This window comes from Heloderma suspectum, chromosome 6 (genome assembly GCF_057233095.1).
Source record: "Heloderma suspectum isolate Gila_16-S chromosome 6, 16-S_ref, whole genome shotgun sequence".
Taxonomy (NCBI): Eukaryota; Metazoa; Chordata; class Lepidosauria; order Squamata; family Helodermatidae; genus Heloderma; species Heloderma suspectum.
This window is the reverse complement of record NC_139463.1, coordinates 25903936-25928192: the sequence shown is the minus strand read 5'-3', so window position 1 is coordinate 25928192 and position 24257 is coordinate 25903936. Positions and strand designations below refer to the sequence as shown.

The window sequence follows — 24257 nt, the reverse complement described above, 5'->3', positions numbered from 1 at the left end:
AGCGGAGGCTGCTGACTCCTATGTCAGCGGGGCCATGGATCCGCTCGGGGTTTCAGTCAGAACCAGTCAAAGCTCTAATGGAGCTAGCCAAGGTACCGAACTCATTCTGGGGATAGGGCTCAGCACCTTGGATAGCTCCTTCAGAGTTCTGACTGGTCCTGACTGAAACTCAGAGCGGATTATTTGTTGTTGTTCAGTCGTTCAGTCGCGTCCGACTCTTCGTGACTCCATGGACCACAGCACGCCAGGCCCTCCTGTACTCCGCTCTCTCCCGGAGCATGCTCAAGTCCATATTCATTGCCTCGGTGATGCTATCTAGCCATCTCATCCTCTGTCCCCTTCTCCTTTTGCCTTCAATCTTTCCCAGCATCAGGGTCTTTTCCAGGGAGTTTTCTCTTCGCATTAGGTGGCCAAAATATTGGAGCTTCAGCTTCAGTCTCTGTCCTTCCAATGAGCAGTCAAGCTGGTTTCACATCACTCTCTTAAAGTAAGAAGAGAGACGGTCTCATTATTTCAGTCCGACAGAACAATTTCATTCGAGTCCCTGGAACAGCAGGAATTAGCAACCAAGGTCTTGATCTTGTTCTTACATGTAAATGACACTACTGGACTGGAGAAAAGGAGAGCGGGGTTTTTGTTTGTTTATCACCCAATCTTGATTGATGGAGGCTCTATGCCCATTTGTTAGCTTTTCCTGTGCCTTAATGGGGTTGTATGGGTCACCGTTTGTATAGCAGAACTTTGTTGTTCAGTCGTTCAGTCGTGTCCGACTCTTCGTGACCCCATGGACCACAGCACGCCAGGCCTTCCTGTCCTGCGCTCTCTCCCGGAGCGTGCTCAAGTCCATATTCATTGCATCGGTGATGCCATCTAGCCATCTCATCCTCTGCCGTCCCCTTCTCCTTTTGCCTTCAGTCTTTCCCAGCATCAGGGTCTTTTCCAGAGAGTTTTCTCTTCACATTAGGTGGCCAAAATATTTGAGCTTCAGCTTCAGTATCTGTCCTTCCAATGAGCACTCAGGGTTGATTTCCTTTAGGATGGACAGATTGGACCTCCTTGCAGTCCAGGGGACTCGTAAGAGTCTTCTCCAGCACCACAGTTCGAAAGCATCGATCCTTCGGCGCTCAGCCTTCCTTACAGTCCAGCTCTCACAGCCATACATTGCTACTGGGGAAACCACAGCTTTGATTATAGCCCCACAGAAAACGGAGCCACCAGCCTCCACCGGCCAAGAGTAACCAGGAAGTGCTGTTCCGAAGGGCGGGGTTGCCAGTCTATCCCTTTTCCGTAACTCTAAGGGGCCACTCCGTGCGTCACTTCCTGCCGGCGCTCCGCGGGCGCGTGCCCTTTCGCGGGCTCGCGTTCGGCGCGTGCTCTTCCTCCCCGGCCGGCTCTGCTGGGGCTTCCCTTCCCCGCGGAGGCGGGAGATGCGGCGCTTGCTCTTTCCTTCGCCCCCCGCGGGAGAGGTGAGCGGGTCGAATGCACCGCTGGGCGCTAACATGTGCACAGAAAGGTTTGCTTTCTTCCCGGTGGGGTCCTGGAAAGGTGGCCGGGAAGCTGTGCTGTGCTGTGCTGTAGCGGTGCTGGGTGGGTTTTGGCCCCTGGCCCCGAGGGCACTGCTGGATCATCTTACGGTTGCCCTCCTTTAATGGAATAAAATCTGGCAGGCTTCCTGCGCTTTTAATGCCTGCTTTACTGCCCCTGTGTCACAGTAGTTGCACGACAGGCAGAAATCCTGCAAGTGGAACACGGGCAGGTAGAAGTCACACAGGTGGGACGTGGACATGAAGCGAACCAAGGCCGGGTGGTTTCGGCCTGTCATGCAGGAGTGCCGCACGACAGGCAGAAGTCTTGCAAATGAAGCCTTGTGTGACATAGACATGAAGCAAAGGTTCCCCTGTACCATGCTTTCTGCCTTCCCTGCCGACTGTGTGTGACAGGAGCTGTGTGTGAGAGGCTGAAATCTTGCAGGTGTAGGCCTTGTCTAGCAGGAGCATGAACTGATGAGCAAAGCTTTACCTGTGTGATTGTTTTCCTGTCTGTGCAGCAGTTTATTTCAGATAAGTTCTATACTGCTTTTATTTATTTATTTATTTATTTATTTATTTTAATCCCAAAGCCGTTTACACGATTTTAAAAAATGATGGAATAAATCAAAGGGGTCCTTAGAACAATAAAGCGGTGAGAAAACAACTATAATCTCATTAAAATAACCGGAGGTAGTTGGCAGTGCTAGTGGACAGGGAAACACCTGTGCTGTTATGCAGGAGCTCTCCACGATGGGCAGAAGTCTTTGCATAACATCAGCATAAAGGGATATGAACTGCAAACCTCAGTGGTGAAGTACGTGTATAAAGTCTCAGATTCAATCCCCAGCATATTCTGACTCATTATAAGGCAAATTCGTATATTGTAGTTTCTCTTGGTGGGTTTATACATGGATGAGGTGTCTGTGCCTAAATTGACACTGGTGCCCTTCTGGTGGAAAATCCTTACCAGGCTAGCCTCAAGTGCGTATATTTACTTAGTATGTTTTTTATCCATCCCTTCCTCCAGAAAGCTCAAGGCAGTGCACACACTTTATTCTGACGACAACCCAGTAAGGTAGGCTGAGAGAAGTGACTGGCCCAAGGTCCCCCATAGCTTTGTGGCTATGTGAGGATTTGAGCCTGGGTCTCCTGAGTCCTAGTCCGGTGCTTTAACCACTACACCACACTAGCTCACCATATGTATATACCGTGCACCTACACGTACCTCCTTCTCTGCCTGCTTCATGCATCTGATGAAGTAAAGCGGGGGCAAGCAGAGGGTAGATCAGGATCTACTTGTAGATCTCTGGGTGATTTGCAGTAGATCAGCAAGTGTTTCTCACTCTCAGGTATTTAACAATAGCAACAACTAAAGGGCCCCCACCCTAAATTAGGCTGCTGAAACAAAGGAAGTTTAGGGTGAGTGCGGGGACCAGGAGAAGACTTTTATCCTGGGCTGAGCATGTGGTCAGAGGCCCTGTCCTTAATTTTTAGTCTGCCATCCTGAGCCACTATTTTTCACCAGGCTCTGGTTGGTGGATCTTGGGGTTCTAATGAAAAAAATAAAGTAGATCCTGCAAGCCTACATTCTGCCTAACTCTGAAGTATTTATGAAAGATACTTCTATATGCAATCTATTTTTTTGTCTTATCTACAAAAGATGATGCCAAGAAGCTAGCTAGCTAATTCACTCTGTGTCTGAAGGCACAAGTACCACTGGCTGAATAGCACTGCTTTAAGACAATGGACTAGTTCATGCATCATGATATTCATTCATTTCCTTTGGTAATGATATCAATGCATGCCTGTGAAATATAGTGTGCTTTGATGAGTAGAGTGTTCTGGATATGGGAAACTTGGGTTCAAATCCCCGCTGACTCACAAAGTTCACTAAGGGTGCAATCCTATTGATTACATCCTCGATGATCAGAAGCCCCTGAACTCAGAGGCTTCCAATCATCCATTGCAGGTTGGGAGGAGCTGCGGAGGTGATCTTCACCTCCCTATCCTCCCACCCTGCATTTTTTGCTAGACAGGCCTTTTTGCCAGTCTAGCGATGGTGCTTCAGAGGGGGAGCGAAGGATGCTGGCCAGGCCTCAGGATAGCTCATATCCTGGCCTCTCCAGCCTCGTCCTCTCCCTGGCCACTGAAACACCCCCTTTACTCCATCTTCAAGGTTGATTTTCCGGCCTTGGAGGGCAGCTGGTGTGTTTTTTCTGCACTGGCTGCGAGGGGGAGGTGGATCGGATCTCCAGCTCCCCCGTCTGAGGTTGGAGTTCTGCCTCCAACCTCGGAGGGGGGAATCCCCAGTGTCCTACGGCCTCTCAGACAACGTCTAGGGGCTGCAGGATTGCTCCCTAAGTGGCCTTGGGTAAATCAGCCTCTCCACCTAACCTGAAGGGGTTTATTCGGAAGGGGAATTTGGGAGAACTGCATGAATGGTGCCCAGAACTCCTTATTCGGTTCCACAAGATGTGGCAGTGACCTCTAGCTTCAATAGCTTTTTAAAGCTATCACCCTCATGTCTTGCTTGTGGGTTTCCCAGGAGCATCTGCTTTCTCACTGTGGGAAACAGGTTACTGGGCTAGATAGGCCTTTGATCTGATCCTGCAGGACTGATCTTACATCATGTTCATCCCACTCTAAGAGCAGCCCTGCTGGACTAGACCAAAAGCCCATCTAATTCAGCATCCTGTTTCCCATAGTGGTCAACCAGGTCCCTCCAAGAAGCAGGCCGTAGCCCTCTTGTTCCCCAACAAGTGGTATTCAGAGACATGCTGCCTCTGGTCCTGGAGGTATGATATAGCCATTATGACTTGTAGCTATTGATAGCCTTTTCCTCCATAAATTTATCTTATTCCTTTTAAAAACCATTTAAGTTGATGACCATCACAGCATCTTGTGGTAGTGAATTCCATGCTTCAACTTTGTGCTGTCTGAAGAAGCACTTCCTGGAATTCAAGTCTACATTTCAAGCTCTGCAGAGCAGTTTGCTAACGATTCGCCCACACTGTTTCCTTGTCTCCTGCAGAAACCTTGCGCCTAGGCCTGTTGCCCTTCTACTGGCCATGTTTTCGGAGCAGACTGTCCAATCTGCCCACAGCCTCTTGGCCTCCCCGTCTGCAGTGGCCTCTACCTTTGCCCGTGTGCCCGTCTCCACATACACAAACTGCTCCCAGAATTTCAGGCTGGGGGAGCGGACTTTCAACCGGCAATATGCCCACATCTATGCCACACGCCTCATCCAGATGAGACCATTATTGGTGGAGAGAGCCCGACGCAAATGGGGTAAGTTTGTCATCAAAATTACATCCTCCTGTTGTGCTGTTGACACCTTTTGACTTTGGGAATGGCCATTTTCAGCTGCTTGGAGTGAAAGTCATGTGAAGATCAGTGGCACTGTGCTGGAGTAAGTGGTATAACAGTTGCACACTAAACGTGCAATAATTAAAAAAAAGTTTTGTCACAATAATGGGGGGTAGTGGAATCTCCTCCTGGAACGATGTGGGGAAAGAGTCTTGCAAAAGGTTGGAGAAGTATCTGGGGGGGGGGGGGGGGGTTGGACCGATCTTGCTTAATGCTCCTTCACTGCATCTTAAAACTCATCTATTCCGGCAAGTGTTTGTCAATCTTTCTGGTTAATGTTGTGGCTTAAATCTGCTGCTCAGTCTGCCTTTATTTTTGATTGGTGCTTATAATGAAACCATACCACAGCTGCTTTGTGAGGTGGGCCAGTTGTGCCCCTTTCTACCTGGCTAGGCTTCTGCAACCATCGGCCCCTGCCTTGGAGAGATAGCAACCATTACAGTGGGCAAAAGCAGCTGGCTTTTCATTTCTCCCCTTAGGCAGAAGTAGTAGCATATCTCCATACCCATTCCATTGGGTTTATTACAAAACTCACTCCAAAGTTCAGGGTCACATTGGAAGGAAGAATTTTATTTAAAAGATGTAATAACGGGGAAAGCAGATAAGTGCTTGAAAGTAAAACAAACATTAAAGAGCTTGCTAACCTACTCTAAATCCTTGGAGAAAAATATAGTGAGTGGTCACCTTTGTAGATCCAACCCACATCATCTTTGGATGGTCAGAGGATCGCGAATGAAGGGATATTCATCCATTTTTATGATGATTTGTCAGGGTGGTCACCCAACATGTGTCAGCAGTCATATAAGTTTCATGTAGTCAAGAAGACCCTCTTTTGGGCTAGGAGATGGGGCTAGAAATGTGTCGATTAAAAATGGAGATTGCTCCGGCTATCTCTGGCAGACTTACTACATCAAAGGTCTTCCTGTTTTGTGGGTCTGGAAGCCATGGGGAAGATGTGTGGTCTTCTTTATGGAGCCATGGCTGCTAACTGATGCTAAGATAAGAGAAGAAGAGCCTTGCTGGATCAGACCAAGGGTCCATCTAGTCCAACATTCTGTTCACACAGTGGCCAACCAGCTGCCCACAGGGAACCCACAAGCAGGGCGTGAGTGCAACAGCACCCTTCTGCCCATGTTCCCCAGCAACTGGGGCACATAGGCATACCGCCTCTGATACTGGAGGTAGCATGTGCTTGTAGTTTTAAAGAGACATACACTGGGGTGTCAGGCTTGTATCATAATGCTGTTTTTAATTTTTTTGGTTAGCTGACTTGGGTGTCTGGATGGAAAGGCAGGGTATAAATTTGCTAAAATAAAAACCATACAGTCTGTCGGTTGTAAAGTCTTTGTCCCCACAATTTATTTATTTATTTATTTCTATACCTCCCAATAGCCGAAGCTCTCTGGGCGGTTCACAAAAATTAAAACCAAACAACACACAATAAAACAATTTAAAATATATAGAACATTAAAACCACAATATAACAATACAACCACAATAAAACCTAGCAGCAGTGCAGGAGTTTAAAATACAGATTTAAAACAGCAAAGATAAAAATTTAGAAAGCTAAAATGCCTGGGAAAATAAAAAGGTCTTCACCTGACGCTGAAAGGAATACAATGTACGCGCCAGGCGAACCTCACTAGGGAGCTCATTCCAGAGCTGGGGTGCCACAGCAGAAAAAGCCCTCCTCCTAGTAGCCACCCGCCTCACTTCCTTTGGCAGGGGCTCACGGAGAAGGGCCGCTGATGATGAACTTAAGGTCCGGGCCAAATGTTGTCTACTCTGACTGGTGGTCTTGGACAAATGTCTTTCCCATCACCTTATACCTGAACCTTTTAATTGGTGATCCAGGGTTAAACTTGGGACCTCTCCTTCGTGCAAAGCTTGTAATCTGCCACTGAGCTATGTTTCCTCCCCTACTGCTAGCCTTTGTGCACAGCATAGCTCTGCCTAATTGAGCTGGAGCTTTACTTGGGACTAACATATTTGAGTAGCGCAGATTGTTTTAGATAGAAATCAATATAACTGACGGAAGGACTGTTTTGTCTCCCAGTAAAATGTATGTAAAAGGAAACAGATGGGTTTTGTTTAGAAGGAATGTTATGGGTGGTTGCATCTTCTCTTGGGTATGGAAGAACTCCCAGAAATAAATTTTAAAATACAAATAAATGTGGAGAATGTGGTGCTTACTACAGACCCTTTTCAACCTGATTAGCAACACAATTAAAGCACCTTACCTGGATTTAAGCTGATTTTAGTGTCATTTACTTAAATGAGACCAGAGGTGGGAAAATATGGAAAAACATTTGGATAAAAAGCAGAAAAAAATGGGGGGAAACTGGTTTTCCCTTAAATTTTCCCAACATCCCTGGAAAAATGTGAAAAAGCTGTTCTTTAATTTTTTCCCTGTTTTTTGTCTCCATTCTCCCTGGAGCTTTTTTTTTAGGCCTTCACATCTCTAAATAAGGCTACAGTTATAATCCTAAGAATACTTAACCAGGAACAAACTAATTTTTGAGTAAACATGTTGGGATCAGGCTGTTAATGGGCTACAATCCTCATACCTTAATGTCCCTGAGCCCTGGCTCAGACCGTGAATCTCATCCCTGAATTATTACTTTCTTCTTGTCAGGATAAATAGCTTACTCTAGCCAAGGGATTGTAATGTCTAGAACTCCAGCTATGTCGGAAAAACGGGCGATGTTGCCAAGCAGCAGCTTGTAAAGATTTGCTAAGAGTGCTGAAAGATGCATTTCCATGAGATGAGTTGTAGTCAGGGAGTAAGGTGTGCTGGATGCCCTAATTCATCTGCTAAAGAAATAGTAAAAAATTGGTGACTCTCTAGCATCTCTTTTTAATAGGCAGTATCCACTCACTAACTCCCACCCATACAACAGATCACATTGCAACTTGGAGATCATGTGAAGTCCTAAAAATTACTAGCAGATTTGTGCAAGTGAGCCAATTCCTGCCCTTGTCTTGGAGAAACAGCCCAGTCCAGTGGTGATCAGAAGTCCATTAATGACAATGCAGAGGTGCAGAACCTCAGGCTTGTGGGCCAAATCCAGCCCATTTAGAGTCCTAATCCAGCCCCCTGGGATTCTCTGGATGGCCGCGCCACTGTCCCCCGACTGCCGGTCTTTTGGTGGTTTCCCGGCTTTGGCATGGGTTTGCACCCCATTCTGAATGATTGAAATGCCTCTCCTAAGGCTTAGATGATGGCAGTAAGAGCTTTAAGCTCAAATATGCCAGTAGTTTGGCCCCTCCCCCTTAGCCTCCAGCCCCGCCCCATTTTGCTTTCAGCCCCGCCTACCAATGGAGTCTGGCCCCCAAGAGCGTCTCCGAAATGGAATTTGGCCCTCGGGCTGAGAAAGGTCCCACACCCCTGTGATAAAGGCATGAGTGAAGGTCTGAATTTCCTGGCATGAACTACATAATTCGAACACTAATAGCAGAGGGATGTGCTCTTGCTTGTTAACTAGTGGATCTTTCAGGGGCAGATCACACAAGGCTCCGACTGTGTCGAGCCCACGAGCAGCCGGGGAACGGGATCATGAGCGGCCTACTTCATGTGTTGCCTCACCTACATCTGTGTATTGAACGTAACATTGTAATAGGGCCTGTAGCCTGATCTGTGCCTTCTTTACCCTCCCAATTTTGAGGGGTGATTGCACAGATCAGCCCCATGTGCGTTGGATTCTCTGCGCATAGGCCCTATTCCATTGTTTTGTCCAAAACATGAAAGGCAGCTGTATTGAATGGGAAACATGGGGGGGGGGGAACCAGCATGACTGCTGCATGTTGGCTCTGTTGCTGCAGCCTTGTGCGAACCATCCCACAGTCGTGGTCTGTGGTCTCTGCAACTACTTTACTTAAGAGTGGAGCTGAACCAGGTGTGTGCGTAAGTTACTAAAGATGTTCAGAATCTAGCTTCTTGAATGCTTCCAAAAGTTGACTTTAGAAGGACGCTTTTAAAAAGTTTAAACCTATCAATGAATTTTAGAGCAATGATGTTGAGTGTCAACTTAAATTCGATATTGGTGTTCCATAAAGAAAAATGTAAAAACACACACACCATTCCTGCCCTGAATCCAGCAGGATCTACACAGCAGAATGTTGAAAACTAATTTGAATTAGGAGAACATAATCCAGACTTCGGTAGCAAGATTCAAATTTGGGAGACTTTGGAGATGGTGCCAGAAAAAAGAAAAGAAAAGAGGTCTCGTGGCAATTTTGAATACAGACTTATTGTGGCATCTGCTTTTGTAGTCTAGAATCCACTGCATCACATCAATAAAATATCCTTAGTGAGCAGGTTATGTACGGGTGCTTATGTGCATGGTTTCTCTCTCTCACACACTCTCGCACGCACGCACGCGCCTGTCATAATGGACCTGATTCGGTGGTGTAGTCCAGGAGTGGGCAGAACATAAATCACTATCTACTGGTAGACCTCTGGGTGATTTGTAGTAGATTAGCACATATTTCTGATTCCCAGTTTTTTTTTAGCAATAGCAGCAACAAAATTACCTCCCCCATGCCTAAATTATGCTAATGAAATGAAGAAAACATTGGGGTAGCCAGGCCTGGATTTTTGTGCAGAAGCGCTGTGAGCTCCATTCAGTTCTGTTATTCAAAACAAATTCCTGGGCTCAGGATTCTTTCATCCGAAGTGTGTGTCTTTTGCACCAGGCTCTGGTGGGTGGATCTTGGAGCTGTAATAAAAAGCGAAGTAGTTCCTGTAAGCTTGATGTCGGCCCATCCATGCTCTATTCCAGAAATGTTAATAATGCCACAATAACTCTTTCGATCTTTCAGGTACCACAACTCTCTTTTGTGTTGGCTGTTAAAAGGCTAACATATCCACCTCTTTGGAAATGCTGTGAAGCAGCTCTTAACAAGGAAAGAGCAGTGTATCTTCTGTACCTTGTATAAGCTGCTCCCCATTAAAATCTGTTTGTGTAAGCAAAACTTACGGTGTGGATCCTTTTAAAAAAGTACATTGGCTGTGCTTTGGTAAAATGTCAGCGGATGGAGTTATGTTTTTCTTGCCTACCAAAGGACTGAAAAATTCATTTTAAGTTTAAATGGGGTATGATGCCGTTTTCACTGGCAGTCACTAGAGTGCAGCATCTGTTCTAGTTTCCATGAAGTCTTGCTGTTTTCAACAAGGCATTTTAAAGTTAGGGTAGCTGGGTCTGCAGATGACATTGCAATGGAGTTTCTGCCAGTGGTTTTGAGTCCAACATCAAACTTGATTGAGCAAAGAGATTTTGATTCAAATGGGTATGTGTGGAGGTTCATAGGATGAGCTTCCATGCAACTTTACCATGTCAGGATGCAAGTGGGATCAGAAGGAATGTCATATGTGATGAAGCTGTATCCAAATTAAGTCATTTTGAGGATTATTTATTGGATGACAGGTTAGAGCAAGGACCCACGCATTCCTGGACACTTTTCTTGGTGCCTGCCAAGGTGTCTTACCCCTCCCGCTTTTAATTAACACATTTTCTTGCCAGCATTTGGGATTGCTATGAAATAGGTTTCTGTTGGTGCTGAAAATTGTGAGCTGAAAGGAGTTGTTTAGCATTTGGGGGCTCAGAACCCTCCCCCCCCGCCTTGTACTCAGTCTTTTCAGGCAGGTTCTTTGTCCTTTGCCACACCTCCCATGGCAGCCATTTTGTGGTGTTGCCCAGGACAGTTTCTCAAATTGCCAAATGTGCCCATGGCCCAAAAAGAGAACTGATGGGAGGGAAGGTAGGCAGACAGATGCCCTATTTGTGGGCCAGGGCTACAGTTTGAAGGAAAATTCAGATTGTAAACTGAGTTCGTCATCCGTATTCTTCCCCATTGCCCACAAGTTAGGTGAGTGGTGGCTAAAAAGAGGACCTTTTCAGTCACGAATAGCACCTCACTTACAGAATACCCTTCCCTGGCTTGCCTGGTGCCAATTCTGATTACCTTTTGGCACCAGACAAATGTATTTTTATTTTGCCAGGCTTTGAGCAGGTAATATCTATTCCCTCTAAGGTATTTTTATCGATTTGACTGAAGTTCTGTGCTGAATTTTTATGATGTTGCTCTGGTTTCTTGTAATTTTATATTTTATACTGCTGTTTTTATATCCTGATTATACACTGCCCTGATAATTTTGTTGACAGGGCGTTCTTTAAAAATCTTTTAAGGGTGCACTCCTATGTATGTTTAGACAGAAAAAAGTCGTAGGACTGGCTGGGGCATGCTGGAAGTTGTAGGACTTTTTTCTGTATAAAAATGCATAGGATTGCACCCTAAATGAATTACTAAAATCCTGTGGTATGGGCCTAGAAACAAAGGAGAAGGATGGCACTCTGGTAGATATTAGTGTTTTCCCCCTTCTTGTGTTGCAGCCTGATTAACACCCTAAAGGTGTAATCCTGTGAATGTTTAGAAGGAAATGTCCTTCAAACTCCCAGCATCCCCCAGCCAGCCGCTGGGGAATGCTGGGAGTTATAGGATTTCTTTCTGTCTAAACATGCACAGGGTTGCACCCTTAGTCTCTGAAAGATTCCACGTTTCTAATCTGTCAGCATTCTCTTGAAGGAAGCAACATTACAGTGAAGAAACTATGTGAGCTGCAGATAGCAGAGAAATGCTGTGTGGTGGGAACGCTCTTCAAGTCTATGCAGCTTCAGCCCTCCATCCTACGGGAAATCAGCGAAGAGGTAACGGAAGAGTGTGGTTAAGTTTGGAAGGTCGGATGAGAACATATGGAGCTGTCTTATATAGAGTCTGGCCATTGCTGTGTCTAGCTCAGCAATGTCTGTTCTAATTTGGCAGCTGGGTCTTTCCCAGGCCTACTGTCTGAGGTCTTTTTTATTTATTTTATTGAAAGCAGAAGTTGTATGCAGAGATACAAACGTTGCATGCAGGAATATCAAAAAGTGTACATGTATTTATGTTATCTGTTTCTAAAACCTATAAGCTGCCCTATAGCTTAAACCTCTCAGGGTGACATACAATAAGAGTAAAGATAAAACCTACATTAAAAACCCAAAGCAGCACAAGAAACTATCGATTTAAAGCAGCTGAGGGTAGAAACAGGCATCAGAAGAACAACAAAATGGATAAAGATTGACCTGGTTTGCACGTAATGACAAATGGGTTGTTGCAGCTGCACATAGGTGAGAGTGCTGCCTCTCACCCGCTCATCTCTTCTGCTTTGCATCCGCTTAGGGAAACAGTCCTGGGTTATTAGTCGTGACGTCTGAACCCGGCACTCTGTGTTGTTGAGGGTTAAATAAAGAGTTTTAACCCATGCTTTGTTGGACTAAAACTTTGGGTTGTTTAACCCTCATCAGCCCAGGGTGCCAGGTTTGGATGTCACGACCAACAATCCAGAAATGGGTTGTTTCCCTAAGCAGATATAAAGTGGAAGTGGCGAGCTGTGGGGAGGCTCTTGCGCAGCCCTGACAATTTATGAGTTAAAGAACCCATGAATTGCTGTTACATGCGAACCGGGACATAAAGCATAAAGAAAACATTAGACTAGAGTTATAAACCTGAGATCCTTCTTAATGGAGAGATGCCGGGGATTGAACCTGGGACCTTCTGCATGCAAAACAGGTGCTCTACCACTAAGCTACGGGCCCTCCTTGAGGTCCATAGAGGACAGTTTGTTGCTTAACACAGCTGACACCATAGTATCCAGGACCGTAGTGAAAAGCTGAATGTCTGCCTCAGCCAGGAGTCTCCTCAGTTGATTCTTTTTGGTTTAACATCTGCTTACTCTTCACCCAGAAAACGATCTACAGTTGATATATCTTCAGGCAATACAAATCAGATCAGATTACCCTTTTGCCCTTTAAAAGGACATCCGGCAAGATAAACATGGTGGGTTGCATCTAAACTTAGTCATACTTGGAACAGATCCATTGAAATCAGTGGGACTTCAGTTAGTCATGATTAACTGAAGTCCCATTGATTTCAGTGGGTCTGCTCCAAGTTTGGATCCAGCCTTGTATTGTTTCCCTCTCCTAAAAGCTTTTTTCCCCCAGTGGTAGAATTATCTCACACTTGTGTTCACTAAAATGCTTTCTTGCCTTAACTGTCACTGCAGTCCTATGCAAGTCTACTGAGAAGTAGGCTCCTTTGAGTTCATGGGACTTACTCCCAGGTAAGTGTGTGCAGGATTGCAGCCTGAGATTCTCTACTTTTAGGTTTCTTGGTCTTACAGCAGATTATCTTGGTAATCATCAAGCCTTCCATTTTTCTTTGATCCTTTGCTTCGTTGCAACTAAACAAAACGTACTCCTTAAGACGATCTCATAGATTCATTGGACTTTCAGAAGCAAGTGAGCCATCTTGAAATGTTTATTTCAAGAGAATTCTTGGCATGTGATTCTGTGTTGTTTTTAAAATCATTCATTCTTTTACTGGCTCAGATCAATATTGGAGTTAAATTATGCCTTCAACTTCACATCTTTGTTTCCTTTTAAAAGTAAAAACAAACCCCATAGAATGCAAAGGAAGTTAACCTGCAGACTTTTTATTATTTAAAAAGGGATTAAACCTTACTGACAAACTGCTACAGGCAGCTTGACAAGTTTTGGCTACCTATTTAGGCAAACTTAGTCATGTCTGGTTCTAAGTACCACACTTTACCAAGGAGATAGATCAGCCTTCCTCATTGCGGTGCCTTCCAGATGTGTTGGACTAGAACTCCTAGCATCCCCCAGCTGGCTGAGAGTTGTAGCCCAACACACCTTGGAAGGTACCAGGTTGAGAAAGGTGGATATAGACAAATATGAATGGGTGCAGAGGAGGACAACGACATAAGGATAGGTTGAGGGATCTGGGTTGGTTTAGCATGGAGAAGAGTGAGGGGGAGCATGATAGCACCCTTTAAATACATGAAGGGCTGTCACGTAGAAGGCAAAGGCATGCCCTCTGCTGCTTCAGAGGGTAGGATTAAGTCTAATGGGCTTGAGTTCCAGGAAGGTAGATTTTGGATGAACATTAGAAGAAACCTCTTGATTGTAAGAGCAGTTCAACAATGGAACTAACCTAGAAGGGTTGTGGGCTGTCCCTCACTGGAGGTGTTGAAGCAGAGGCTGGACAGCCATCTCTCTATTCTCATGGGAGGGGGCCATAGCTTAGGGGTAGAGCACCTGCTTTGCATGCAGAAGGTCCCAGGTTCAATCCCCAGCATCTCCAGGTAGATGCTCCTGCCTGCGACCTCGGAGAGCCACTGCTACCAGTCAGTGTCAACAATGCTGGGCTAGATTCACCAGCGGTCTGACTCAGTGTAAAGCAGCTTCCTGTGGTCCTATGAGAGGCTGTAACTCTGGATTTCTTGCACAAGACCCCTTCCAGTTCTTAGGATTCTGTGTCAACCTTCCCCAGCCTGATGCCCTCCAGATGTTTTGGACAACATCTAGCATTCCTGGCCATTGCTTCTGCTGGCTGGGGCTGATGGGATTTGAAGGCCAAAACAACTGGAGGGCACCATATTGGTGAAGGTTGTTTTATCTAGGAACATTTATTCTTCCAAGAACAGAACAGGAGGACAGTGTAGAATTCTTTATACAAAATGAAGCTCTTTCTCCTTGCGCCTTTTCCCAGCGGCAGTGTCCCTTTCTAACATGATGCTAGCATGGAAAGAGACTTAAACATGTTAGTAGAATGGCTAAAAGAGCCATTGGAAGTTTGGGCAATGTTGAGCACAAGTTGTGTTACGTTCTGCAAACGCTCAAATGTTCCACCCTTCCTTTGAAAAGAAAAGAAGAAGAGACATAATCCACACCTATACATTTGATACTTCCTAATATCAAACACTGGGCAATTAGAACAGCATTCTACAACCTGGTGTCCTCCAGATGTGCTAGACTACAATCGACAGCCAGTAGAGCCAATGGAAGTACTTGCTGCGGATTATGGGAATTGTTGTCCAACACATCTGGAGGTCACAAAGTTGGGGACCGCTAAGTTAGAGCACAGTAAAAATTACAGAGCAGCTAAATGTCCACTTCTCTTAAATTCCCCATGCAGGATTAAGGTAAGAACACCTTTTGCTGGAAAACCTCCTCCACTGGCATCTCAACAGCTGGGGCTAGATTTCCAAGCCCACAAGGGAAGAGTCATTGTTGCAAGCCTAGGTTTTTTTAAAGTTGATTGAAGATGGGGAAAAATCCCTTTAGCCTTCTGATTTTTGTAAAAATAAAAATAAGGATACAGTTGGTCTTGCCAACTTCCTTCCAACCCTACTATTCTATGATTAGCCGCTTTCACTATTGCTGCTTCTGTGGTTTTTAACACCTGCAAGGCGCACAGAAATTAAGTTTGTGAAGCTTTTCCTGCTGTAGGAGTAAAGAGCGGGGAAACAAAAACTTAAATTTCTGAGTCTTGGGTTGCTTGTTAAAAGGCACAAGAGCAAAACTACTTAAAAAAAAATCATCCAGGTAGGAGCTTCTGCAAAAGCTGATTGAATGCTGTAGCTTACTCCGGGAGTAGGGGGAGAAATACTTCATGCGAAGAAGTAGTAGCCAGGACCTTTCGGTTACATAGGAAGCTGCTTCATACCAGGTCCATCCTAGTATGTCCATCCAACCCAGTGTTGTCTACCCTGTCCGGCTGCGCCTTTCTAGATGATTAGGCATAGAACTTTCCCACTACCTGATCCTTTTAACCGGAGATACCAAGGATCAAACCTGGGACCTTCTGCATGCAAAACAGGTGCTCTGCTACTGTGCTATGATCTCTCTTCTATTTTGCACAAGTACCTTCCTTGGACTTTGCAATCTGCGCTGGTCTTGCTAATCACCTATTTGTCATTTGGACAATCAGGGGTCGAAATGGGTGCAAGTCCTTCCCTGTGTGGCTTGCAGCAGTCATTCCTGCTTGAACCGGCAGGCCTGGCATCTGGAAAGAAAAAAGAATCCCCCATCTGGAAGCATCTTTCTTCTGCTGGCAGTGTAGCTCGACTCTTTAGCAAGAAACAGAGTCTTGGCTAACTTTGGAAGGATGCTTGTTGAGTAATAAGTTTAACTCGCCCCGATAATGAACTCCATTCAAAGAGCACGTCATGATCACAAACACGTGTGCTGGAGTTGAACCGCTAGAGACTGGCTGTAGGAAGTCACTGACCAGATGAGTAACATCACTTTTGGATACATTTCTATAAAACTTAACTTGCTGTAGTCCTGAATGCCAACAGCCGTTAGAAGGAAACAACTTATGAATTATTGTTTGCACATTTTTTGGGGAGGTGGGGGAGGCACATCGGAAAGTCTGTGCTGTTTGTCATAGGATGACTTGTCTTTATTGGCATTCTCTTTTTTTAAGTGCACTTGGATTTTTTTATGTGCACTTAGATAGTGGGTCTCGCTACGCTGCAGCAGTTGAGAAAATAAGTCCACATGGTAATTATTTAGGCCTTGAAAGTATTATTTCAGCCCATCTAAAGTTCATGGTCATAAAGCACTGGGTACATGAACCTGCAGCGGTTCCTTGCCAGTATGTGTGGCTGATAGGGAAGAATTGTGAGACCAGCACATGGATAGCTTTCTGCATTGAGTGCAGGAGTATTCCCATGGGGGAAAGCCTTTTGTTGGCTGTACAGTGGCACTGTGGTGTTTGCTGCCTGGGTGTGTTTGTGCTTATCCTTGTGTTTCTCAGACCAGGGGTGGGGAGGTAGAATTTTGTATGTCTTTGGTAATTGGTACTGTCAGGAGCTTCTGCTAAAGCTGATTGAATGCTGTAGCTTACTCCGGGAGTAGGGGGAGAAATACTTCATGCGAAGAAGTAGTAGCCAGGACCTTTCGGTTACATGAACCTACCCATGCACTACGGTCAACATCTAAAGGTATCCTCCAAGGGAGGTTCAGTGGATGGCAACAAGGGAGAGGGCCTCCTCAGTGGTGGCCCTCAATTGTGGAAAGCTTTCCCTAGGGATGTCTGCCTGGCAACAACATTGTCATTGTTTTGGCACCAGGTTAAGATTTTGACAGCATCTGACAGGGGTTCTTGATCTAGTTATTTTTCTGGGTCTTGGTTATTTTTAATGGTTTTTAGTTGTGTGAGATTATTTTAATTATTTGTATGTTTTAAACCCTTGTGGCAGGACGCTTTGTGTCTTTTTTAGAGAAAGGCATCTAATACATTTAACAAATGAAAGAGAAGGAGCAGTCAAGACTTCCCAAACTGGGGAAGTGACTCCACAGGAATTGCTGAAGGGGACAAATAGAGTCCGGGGACCTCAACTACTGAATCCTAGTTCTTGAAAGTGCAGGTGAAAGGACAGGGGACTGCAAACATTGGCTTGGCTTGCAGGCCAGCCTCTATGCCAGAAGTGGGCAACTTGTGACCCTTGAGATGTTGTTGGACTGCAACTCCCATCAGCCCTAGCCAACATAGTCTATGGTTATCACCAATCTCCTCCCTTTTCCCCAAATCTTCTGCCCACACGTTTAGACGGTTTTGCATTTGGAAAACTTAAGAAAAGTTGAGAGTTTCCCCCTGCCACTTCTTAACCTTCACTATAGCCCAGTGCAAATGTGAACTAGGGGTAGTGGAGGGGATGTGTGTTCCTGGGCTTCCTTCTTACCAGAGGGCATGGGATGAGTAGGTTTGTGGTCACCCGATAAAGGGAGAAGAATCATAGAGTTGGAAGGGACTTTGGAGGTCATCCAGTCCAGGGGTGGGCAGAACTTCAGATGTTTTGGACTTTGCAACTCCCAGCATTCCTGACCGTTGGCCATGCTTCCAAGGACTTCTGGGAGTTGATGTCCAATACATCTGGAGATCTACCTTCTATGTACCCATGACTTGTCCAGCCCACTCTGCAATGCAGGATGCAGCTACAGTATCCCTGATAGGTAGTTGAGATTGAGAGGGGCCAGGTAGGAAGTTTGGCATTGTGTGGTTCTCACATAATGCTAACCTACATTTTGGGTCGATGAATTCTGGGTTGTGTTTAAACCATGGATTGCCATTATGCATGAACCCAGAACTGTGGGTTGTTCGTGGGTTGTTTCACCCGGCTATGGAGGTGGCATGCAAGAGTGGTCAAAAAACCACACAAAACAGCCGCTCTACATGCCAGTACTACAGTGCTGCAAAAACATTTGGGATTCAGGGAGGAAGCGGGTGAAGGAGGAGGGAAATGATCAACCCAGGGCTTGAGAAAACCACCTGGTTTGTTCAATTGTCTGCCAGACAAACCCTGAGTACGGAAACAAACCATGGGTTAAATAAACCATGAGTGTTAGCATTATGCGTGAACGAAGTCTCTGTGTGTTTGCATGGGTGCTGTAGCAGTGCAAAGGTTATGTAGTTGCTGAGAGATGTCAATTTAATTTGGTTAGGTTTCTGTTTTGCTCTGTGATATTGTAGGTTTTAATTTGTTTTTATTTTCATATTGGAATTTGTATGTAAGAACAGTTTATAACCAACTAAAGTAGGAAGGAAATGGGTCATGGGGGATAAGAGCCAGAAACCGATGCGGTTTCTCATTTGGCATATGGATAGAAGTTTGAGAAACGTTGCATTAGGCTTTTGAAAAAGAAAACTGAGAAAACAAGCCATGGTCTCCTGCACGGCATGGGCAGGCTCCCCCACTTCTTTGATATCAGTGGAATTGGAGTTGATCTTGTATTAGTAACATAAGGCCTTCCTAGTCATTTTGCAACTGACAGAATGTCCCCATGTAATATCTCAAAAGTGGGCTTTCTTGATGGCGGTGTCTCAGAAAACTCTTCCCCCAGGCAGTTCTGGAGGCAGAAAATGCGGTATATTGCACACACCTCCTGAAAATGCACTTGTTAACCCCGGCTTTCTCTGGCTTGCAATTAATCCCAATTAGTCATCTGCTGCTCCATCTTACCGTTCCTTGTACTGTTTTTTTTATTGTTGTTGTAGTTGGAATTGTTCTTGTAGTGTATTTTAAAAGTAATTTGTATTGTTACTGCAGTTGAAATGGTTTTTAATAGTGTATTTAAATGCTGTTTTGAATATTTATATATGAACTGCTTAGAGATTTTATTATATAAAGAGGCATATAAGTAGTACTAATAAATACTAAATCAAATAATAAATAAGGGAAAAATAGGCCAGGCAAAGGAGGTGATGTTTTCCTAGTCTCTGCCAGAAGAGCTCTATGTGTAGTGCAGTTCTAGGTTCTTGGATCTGCCCTTACACTTAAGTTGCTTTCAGAATCCAGCTGTTAATAGACTTAAAATGTTGCATCCACAGTGACTTCATGGAAGCCCTTACAAAGGCTGTTTAAAAAGTATTTTACATTTAGTGTATGGGTTTATGGTACCAGTTTCATTCTTACCCTGTGTCGTTCCACATCCATATTCTGCTGAATCATTTAAAAAAAAAAAAATGCAAGTGACCTAACATAATTGGCCTAAAAATATTGTATACTCTCATCCAACAAGAGCAACCAGTAACTTGAATTCCCATTTACAGGATTAGATGTTACACTGAAGCCTCTGATCTTGCATCAACGCTTTCTTCCCCCCGTGGGGGAGGTGGGGCTCAAAATGTGGAGGCTATTAATTTAAAACATTTGTGTCCCGCCTTTTGAAAGCTAACGAAATTGGAAAAAATAATAAAGTGCATAAAACTTGAGATGCAGTGTGGTGTAGTGATTAGAGTGTTGGACTGGGACTCAGCAGACCCAGGTTCTAGTTCCGACTCGACCATGAAGCTCACTGGGTAACTTTGAGCCAGTCACTGACTCTCAGCCTAACCTACCTCACAGGGTTGTTGTGAGGATAAAATGGAGAGGAGAAAGACTATATATGCCGCCTTGGGCTCCTTGTAGGAGAGGCACAGTATACATGTAACAAATAAATAAAATAAACCGGCAGTAAAATCACTAGAAAACGAAATATAAAATTGAAACTGCATAAAACAGGGGCAGGGAACATGTGGCCCTCCAGATGTTGTTGGGTTGCAACTCCCATCATCCCTCACCATTGGCTGTGCTGGCTGGGAGTTGCAATCCATCAACATCTGGAGGGCCACACCTTCCCCATGCATGGTATAAACACTCGTAAGACCCCCTTAGAGAATCCACAGCCATAAGCTTTCCCAGATGAGCCTTAGCACCTCCTATGGAAGAGCAATCTTGTGTCTCCTTCAGGAAGGGTGCTCCAGAGCCTTGAGGCGGCTGTGATGAAGGCCCTGATCCCTGCCATGGATGAGGCACATGGAGCAATGCCCAACCTGCAACATGCAGTCACTGGAGGGGCTTATGCAGAGGGAGGGGGTATCAAAGATCTGTAGACTTGAGCCATGAAGGGCTTTAAAGATAAGTATCGTGGATGATGTTGGGGCTGCTGCAAAGCTGTTTCCTACCGGAGACTAGCCTCAAAGCTGCGTAGCTGCTGGTGCTCCCTCCTCACATTGAGGTGTCTCTTGCCTTCTCAGCACAATCTGCCGCCACAACCTCCCCGCACCAAATACATCCACCAGTCGGATGAGCTGATCTTGGAGGACGAGCTGCAGCGCATCAAGCTAGAGGGAGCCATACAGATTGACAAGCTGGTGACAGGTAGGATGGCTGTGGCAGGCAAGCCTATGGCGTGGCTGTATAGCATTCTGCGCTAAGCCCGTGCCCCGGCTGTACAGAGTTCTGCGCTAGTCCCACTCCCTTCCCATTCCACCCTCAAAATGTACTTAGGGCCAAAATAGATATTATTTTAAATGTGTGTCTGGCAGCTACATTGCCTTTTCATTGTAACTCTAGAGTAGGTGCTGGGACCCGAATCCAGATCTTAAAAGCACCCCCCTCCACCTCCTCCTGATAAGATCCTAATCTGAACCCTGTGCCTAGAGTAAAAATTTTACATACATAGTTGCTAGACACACATTTAAAGTAATGTCTGTTTTGCCCCGTAATTGGCTTTATTGGCACTACAGGTTATGAGACCAACACAGGGTTCCCAACCCCAATTTGTCTTGGGCAAATGATGTGTGGGGGACGCCTGCTAGATAAAAGAGGGGGCTGTGATTCATTATTTCTTGCTGACTGATTCTCCCCTATAAATGCCTCCCTCGCCTTCTCCCCTCAGCTCTGAAATTGGAAATAAGTCTGACTAGGAGGAAAATGACCTGCAAGGGAGGCACGCTTGCAGGGGGAATATTGACCGGTTGGAATGGGGTGGGGTCAGGGGGCTTAAGCACCTTGCCTACCACCAGCGGTACCCACTGCAGCATTCATGTTATCTCAGTCAGTATAACTGGAAGCTCTGCCCTCTGTTGCAAGAGTTCTTTAATCATTGCAGAGGGTGTGTGTGTTGAGAAATGGGTCAACTTGAGGGAGACACTGGGTGAATAAAAGTGAAGGTGATATTGGCTGTGACCAGTGAGAGAACTGAAAAGCAGATGTCTCGTACAGGAAATCCCTTCCTACTGTATTTTGGTTTGTGAACTTGTAGTAGCAGCAACTGCTTGCCAACTTTCAAGCATTTTCTACCAATCGTAAGGACTAGCCACTTGGTTTTACTAACCAACCAAATTATGCAATTTTCTGAATCCTGGGAAAGGCATAGGATTCCGGCACAGTAAAGGAGACGTGGTTTCTAGTCCCCTGGGCACATGGCTTGTTTTTTGTGTATAAAAAATCCTATTGTTTTCTGGAAAGGGGCAGTAGATGTTTCCAGCAATTGCACCAGCAATTGCTCTGCTACTGAGCAGCTTTATGGCTCAGTTCGGCAAGCAAATTTTTTAAAAGCTATTGAGCAGCGAAGTCCTTCCTGAGCTGTTTGTTCGGTGGATTGAGGCAAAACCCGGTTCTCTCGAGTGGTAGGAGAGATCAGAATGTGACCTTGAGTTTATGCTGTCTCCCACACATCATGAATGCTGAGTGTCTGGGTTTTGTGCAGGGAAGGTTAGCAGTGAACTGTTGTAAGTCTGTCCTTTCTTCCTGCACCTCCAGGGACCATCCTTGCTGTCTATGGCTCTGAGAGAGATGATGGGAAGTTCCTTGTTGAAGATCACTGCTTTGCAGATATGCCCACCCAGCTGCCCATGATGGGCCCCAGTGCAGACAGGTGAGGCCACCCATAAGCTAAGAAGAGCCCTGTTGGTTCTCTTCTAAGAAGAGTCCTATTGGTTCAGGCCAAGGCTCCATCTCAGCCCTACATGCTATTTCAAACAGTGGCCAGTCCGGATGCATTATGATCAGCTTCTTAATGTGTTGCTGTCATGTGTTGCCTCTTATGAGCTAGACCCCGTGAGCAACTCCTTAAGGATCTCTTGCCTCCTTAAGGGTCCCACCTTCCTCCTTTCACCTTCCCCTTTCCAATAACATGGGGTTTAGGCTGTAGACATGGGGTGATTGATACTTTAGACACAGGGTTTAACCACACTGGTAAATTAAAGCAAGCAAATCACAACTAGAGGCATTTATACAACAGAGCTGAGTGATACAAAAGGCATTAAGAGAAAACAAAAGTTTCAAAACGCAAGTTCCTTTACCCTAGCTGTACTTAGACTTCTCCAGGCTGCTTCTTCCTGCTCCCTCTTCAGGCTCTGGTCTCCCAGGCCCTGCTCTTACTGGTGCTCTTGGTCCCTTTATATACTGTCCTCCCTTAAAGCCAAAAGTACTGTTTCAACCCCAAAGAAATGAAACTTAACTGGGGAAATGAAACTGAAACTACTCCTCTCAGGGATACTCCCTCCCAACAAAAAACCCCAGGCCTCTAAGCCTGACCTTTTCCCCCTTTGCCTCTGTAGGCCTCAAACCTTCACATTTGCCAACATGTATCCGTTTATATTCTGGAATTAGCCATGCTGCTCCCTCTAGATCCTGACTACAAAGGCCTAGAGAGATGAAGGCACCTGTTCTATGGCATGACATGAAAAACTGGCACTCACTTTTTTTTATCTGTTCTTGCAGGTTTGTCTTGCTGGTGTCGGGCCTTGGCCTCGGTGGCAAGAGCGGAGAGAGTCTCTTTGGCATGCAGCTCCTTGTGGACATGGTGACAGGTCAGCTGGGTGCTGAGGGAGAGCAGTCCAGCGCAGCCCTCATCTCTCGGGTCATTCTGGCAGGCAATTTGCTCAGCCACAATACCCAGAGCAGAGACACCGTGAACAAGGTGACGGCCCCGGATACGTCTGTCAACGGGACTATTTATGTATATATTGTATTTATGACCTGCCTTTCTTCCACCATATAACTAGAGGGTTGCCAGGTTGGTTTCCCTTCCAGGCACCATCCATCCTCTGATGTGCTTAGCTTCAGCAAGGGTGCAATATCCAGTGCCTTCAGACCATGCCCTGGGGCCCCATTAGGACTGTTGCTATTTGGCAATTGACTTGGTGCACTCAGTTTGATGCATTTCTTATGGCAGGAATAAGTAAAGAAATTGGCAGCTGCATATGTACACGTGCAGGACTGGGTGGCGGTGGAGGGGTGTGTGTGTGATCAGGTGCCTGCAAGCTAAAGGAGGGGAAAGCTGGAACAACTTCTGATGGATGCCAAGAGCTAGCTGCTTTCTTAGGATTGTGAGGACTTCATGATAGGTTTCCAGGCTTCAGCAGTCCCAAGTCATTGCTTTGAACACATTCCTTTGGGCTTTGCTTGGAGGCAATGGCGTACTAGGGTTCAGGAGGCCCTTCCCTGACATCTTCAGTCTAAAAAACACCATTCAGAAGACCTCTGCTTGACGCTCAGAGAGCCTCTATCAAACAGAGTAGAACAGCCTTCCCCAGCCTGGTGCCCTCCAGATGTGTTGGACTACAACTCTCAGCATCTTCCAGCCAGCCATGGAAGCAGTGGTGGGAAAACATGAGAGGGTTAGGAGTGGATGAAGACATCATCTGGACCCCTGTAAAATTCTGGGACTGGGGCAGGGCAGTGGTAATGAAAAAGACGAAGCACCCTCTTAGTCTAACCTGTTCCATTAGCAGGGTATCTCAAGATCGCAGACACATCTCCTCTTCAAAAAACAAACAAGCCTCCCAGGCAAATGATTCTGTAAGTTCCCAAGGCAAATTGGTGTTCACTTCCTTGCCGTTCTCTGTTACGCGCCTGATACAGACCTAAATGAAGTCCTCCATGGTAACTGCCCCATGGGATTTTTATGTGTTTGGTTCCAGCTCAGAAATGCTTTGGTTTGTCTCCTCCTCCTGATGGGGTAGTTTTGAGCTGCCTCCCCAACCGCAATGATGCCACCATTTTACCGTTCCCCCTTGATTGTATATATCAGCCTTCACCAACGTGGCGCCCTCTAGATAGTTTGGACTACGATGTCCATCATCCCCAGCCAGCATGACCAATGGTCAGGGGATTGTGAGAGTTGTAGTCCAAAATATCTGGAGGGATCCTAGTTGTGGAAGGCTGGTATATCCTCTGCTTGGACCCTG

At 45.6% G+C, this 24257-nt stretch overlaps 1 protein-coding gene across 3 annotated transcripts in view; it reads left to right on the top strand.

Annotated features, from left to right (window-relative positions):
• The first annotated feature begins 1328 nt into the window (after positions 1-1328).
• POLD2 (DNA polymerase delta 2, accessory subunit) overlaps positions 1329-24257 on the top strand; it is a 34536-nt gene continuing 11607 nt past the window's right edge. For all 3 annotated transcript variants that reach the window (XM_084803845.1, XM_084803847.1, XM_084803846.1), the window contains exons 1-6: positions 1329-1466; positions 4561-4817; positions 11481-11602; positions 20316-20439; positions 21826-21940; positions 22789-22987. In XM_084803845.1, the coding sequence (XP_084659971.1) occupies positions 4598-4817; positions 11481-11602; positions 20316-20439; positions 21826-21940; positions 22789-22987 (780 nt within the window). In that variant the 5' untranslated portion in view covers positions 1329-1466; positions 4561-4597. The remainder of the gene's footprint in view (positions 1467-4560; positions 4818-11480; positions 11603-20315; positions 20440-21825; positions 21941-22788; positions 22988-24257) is intronic.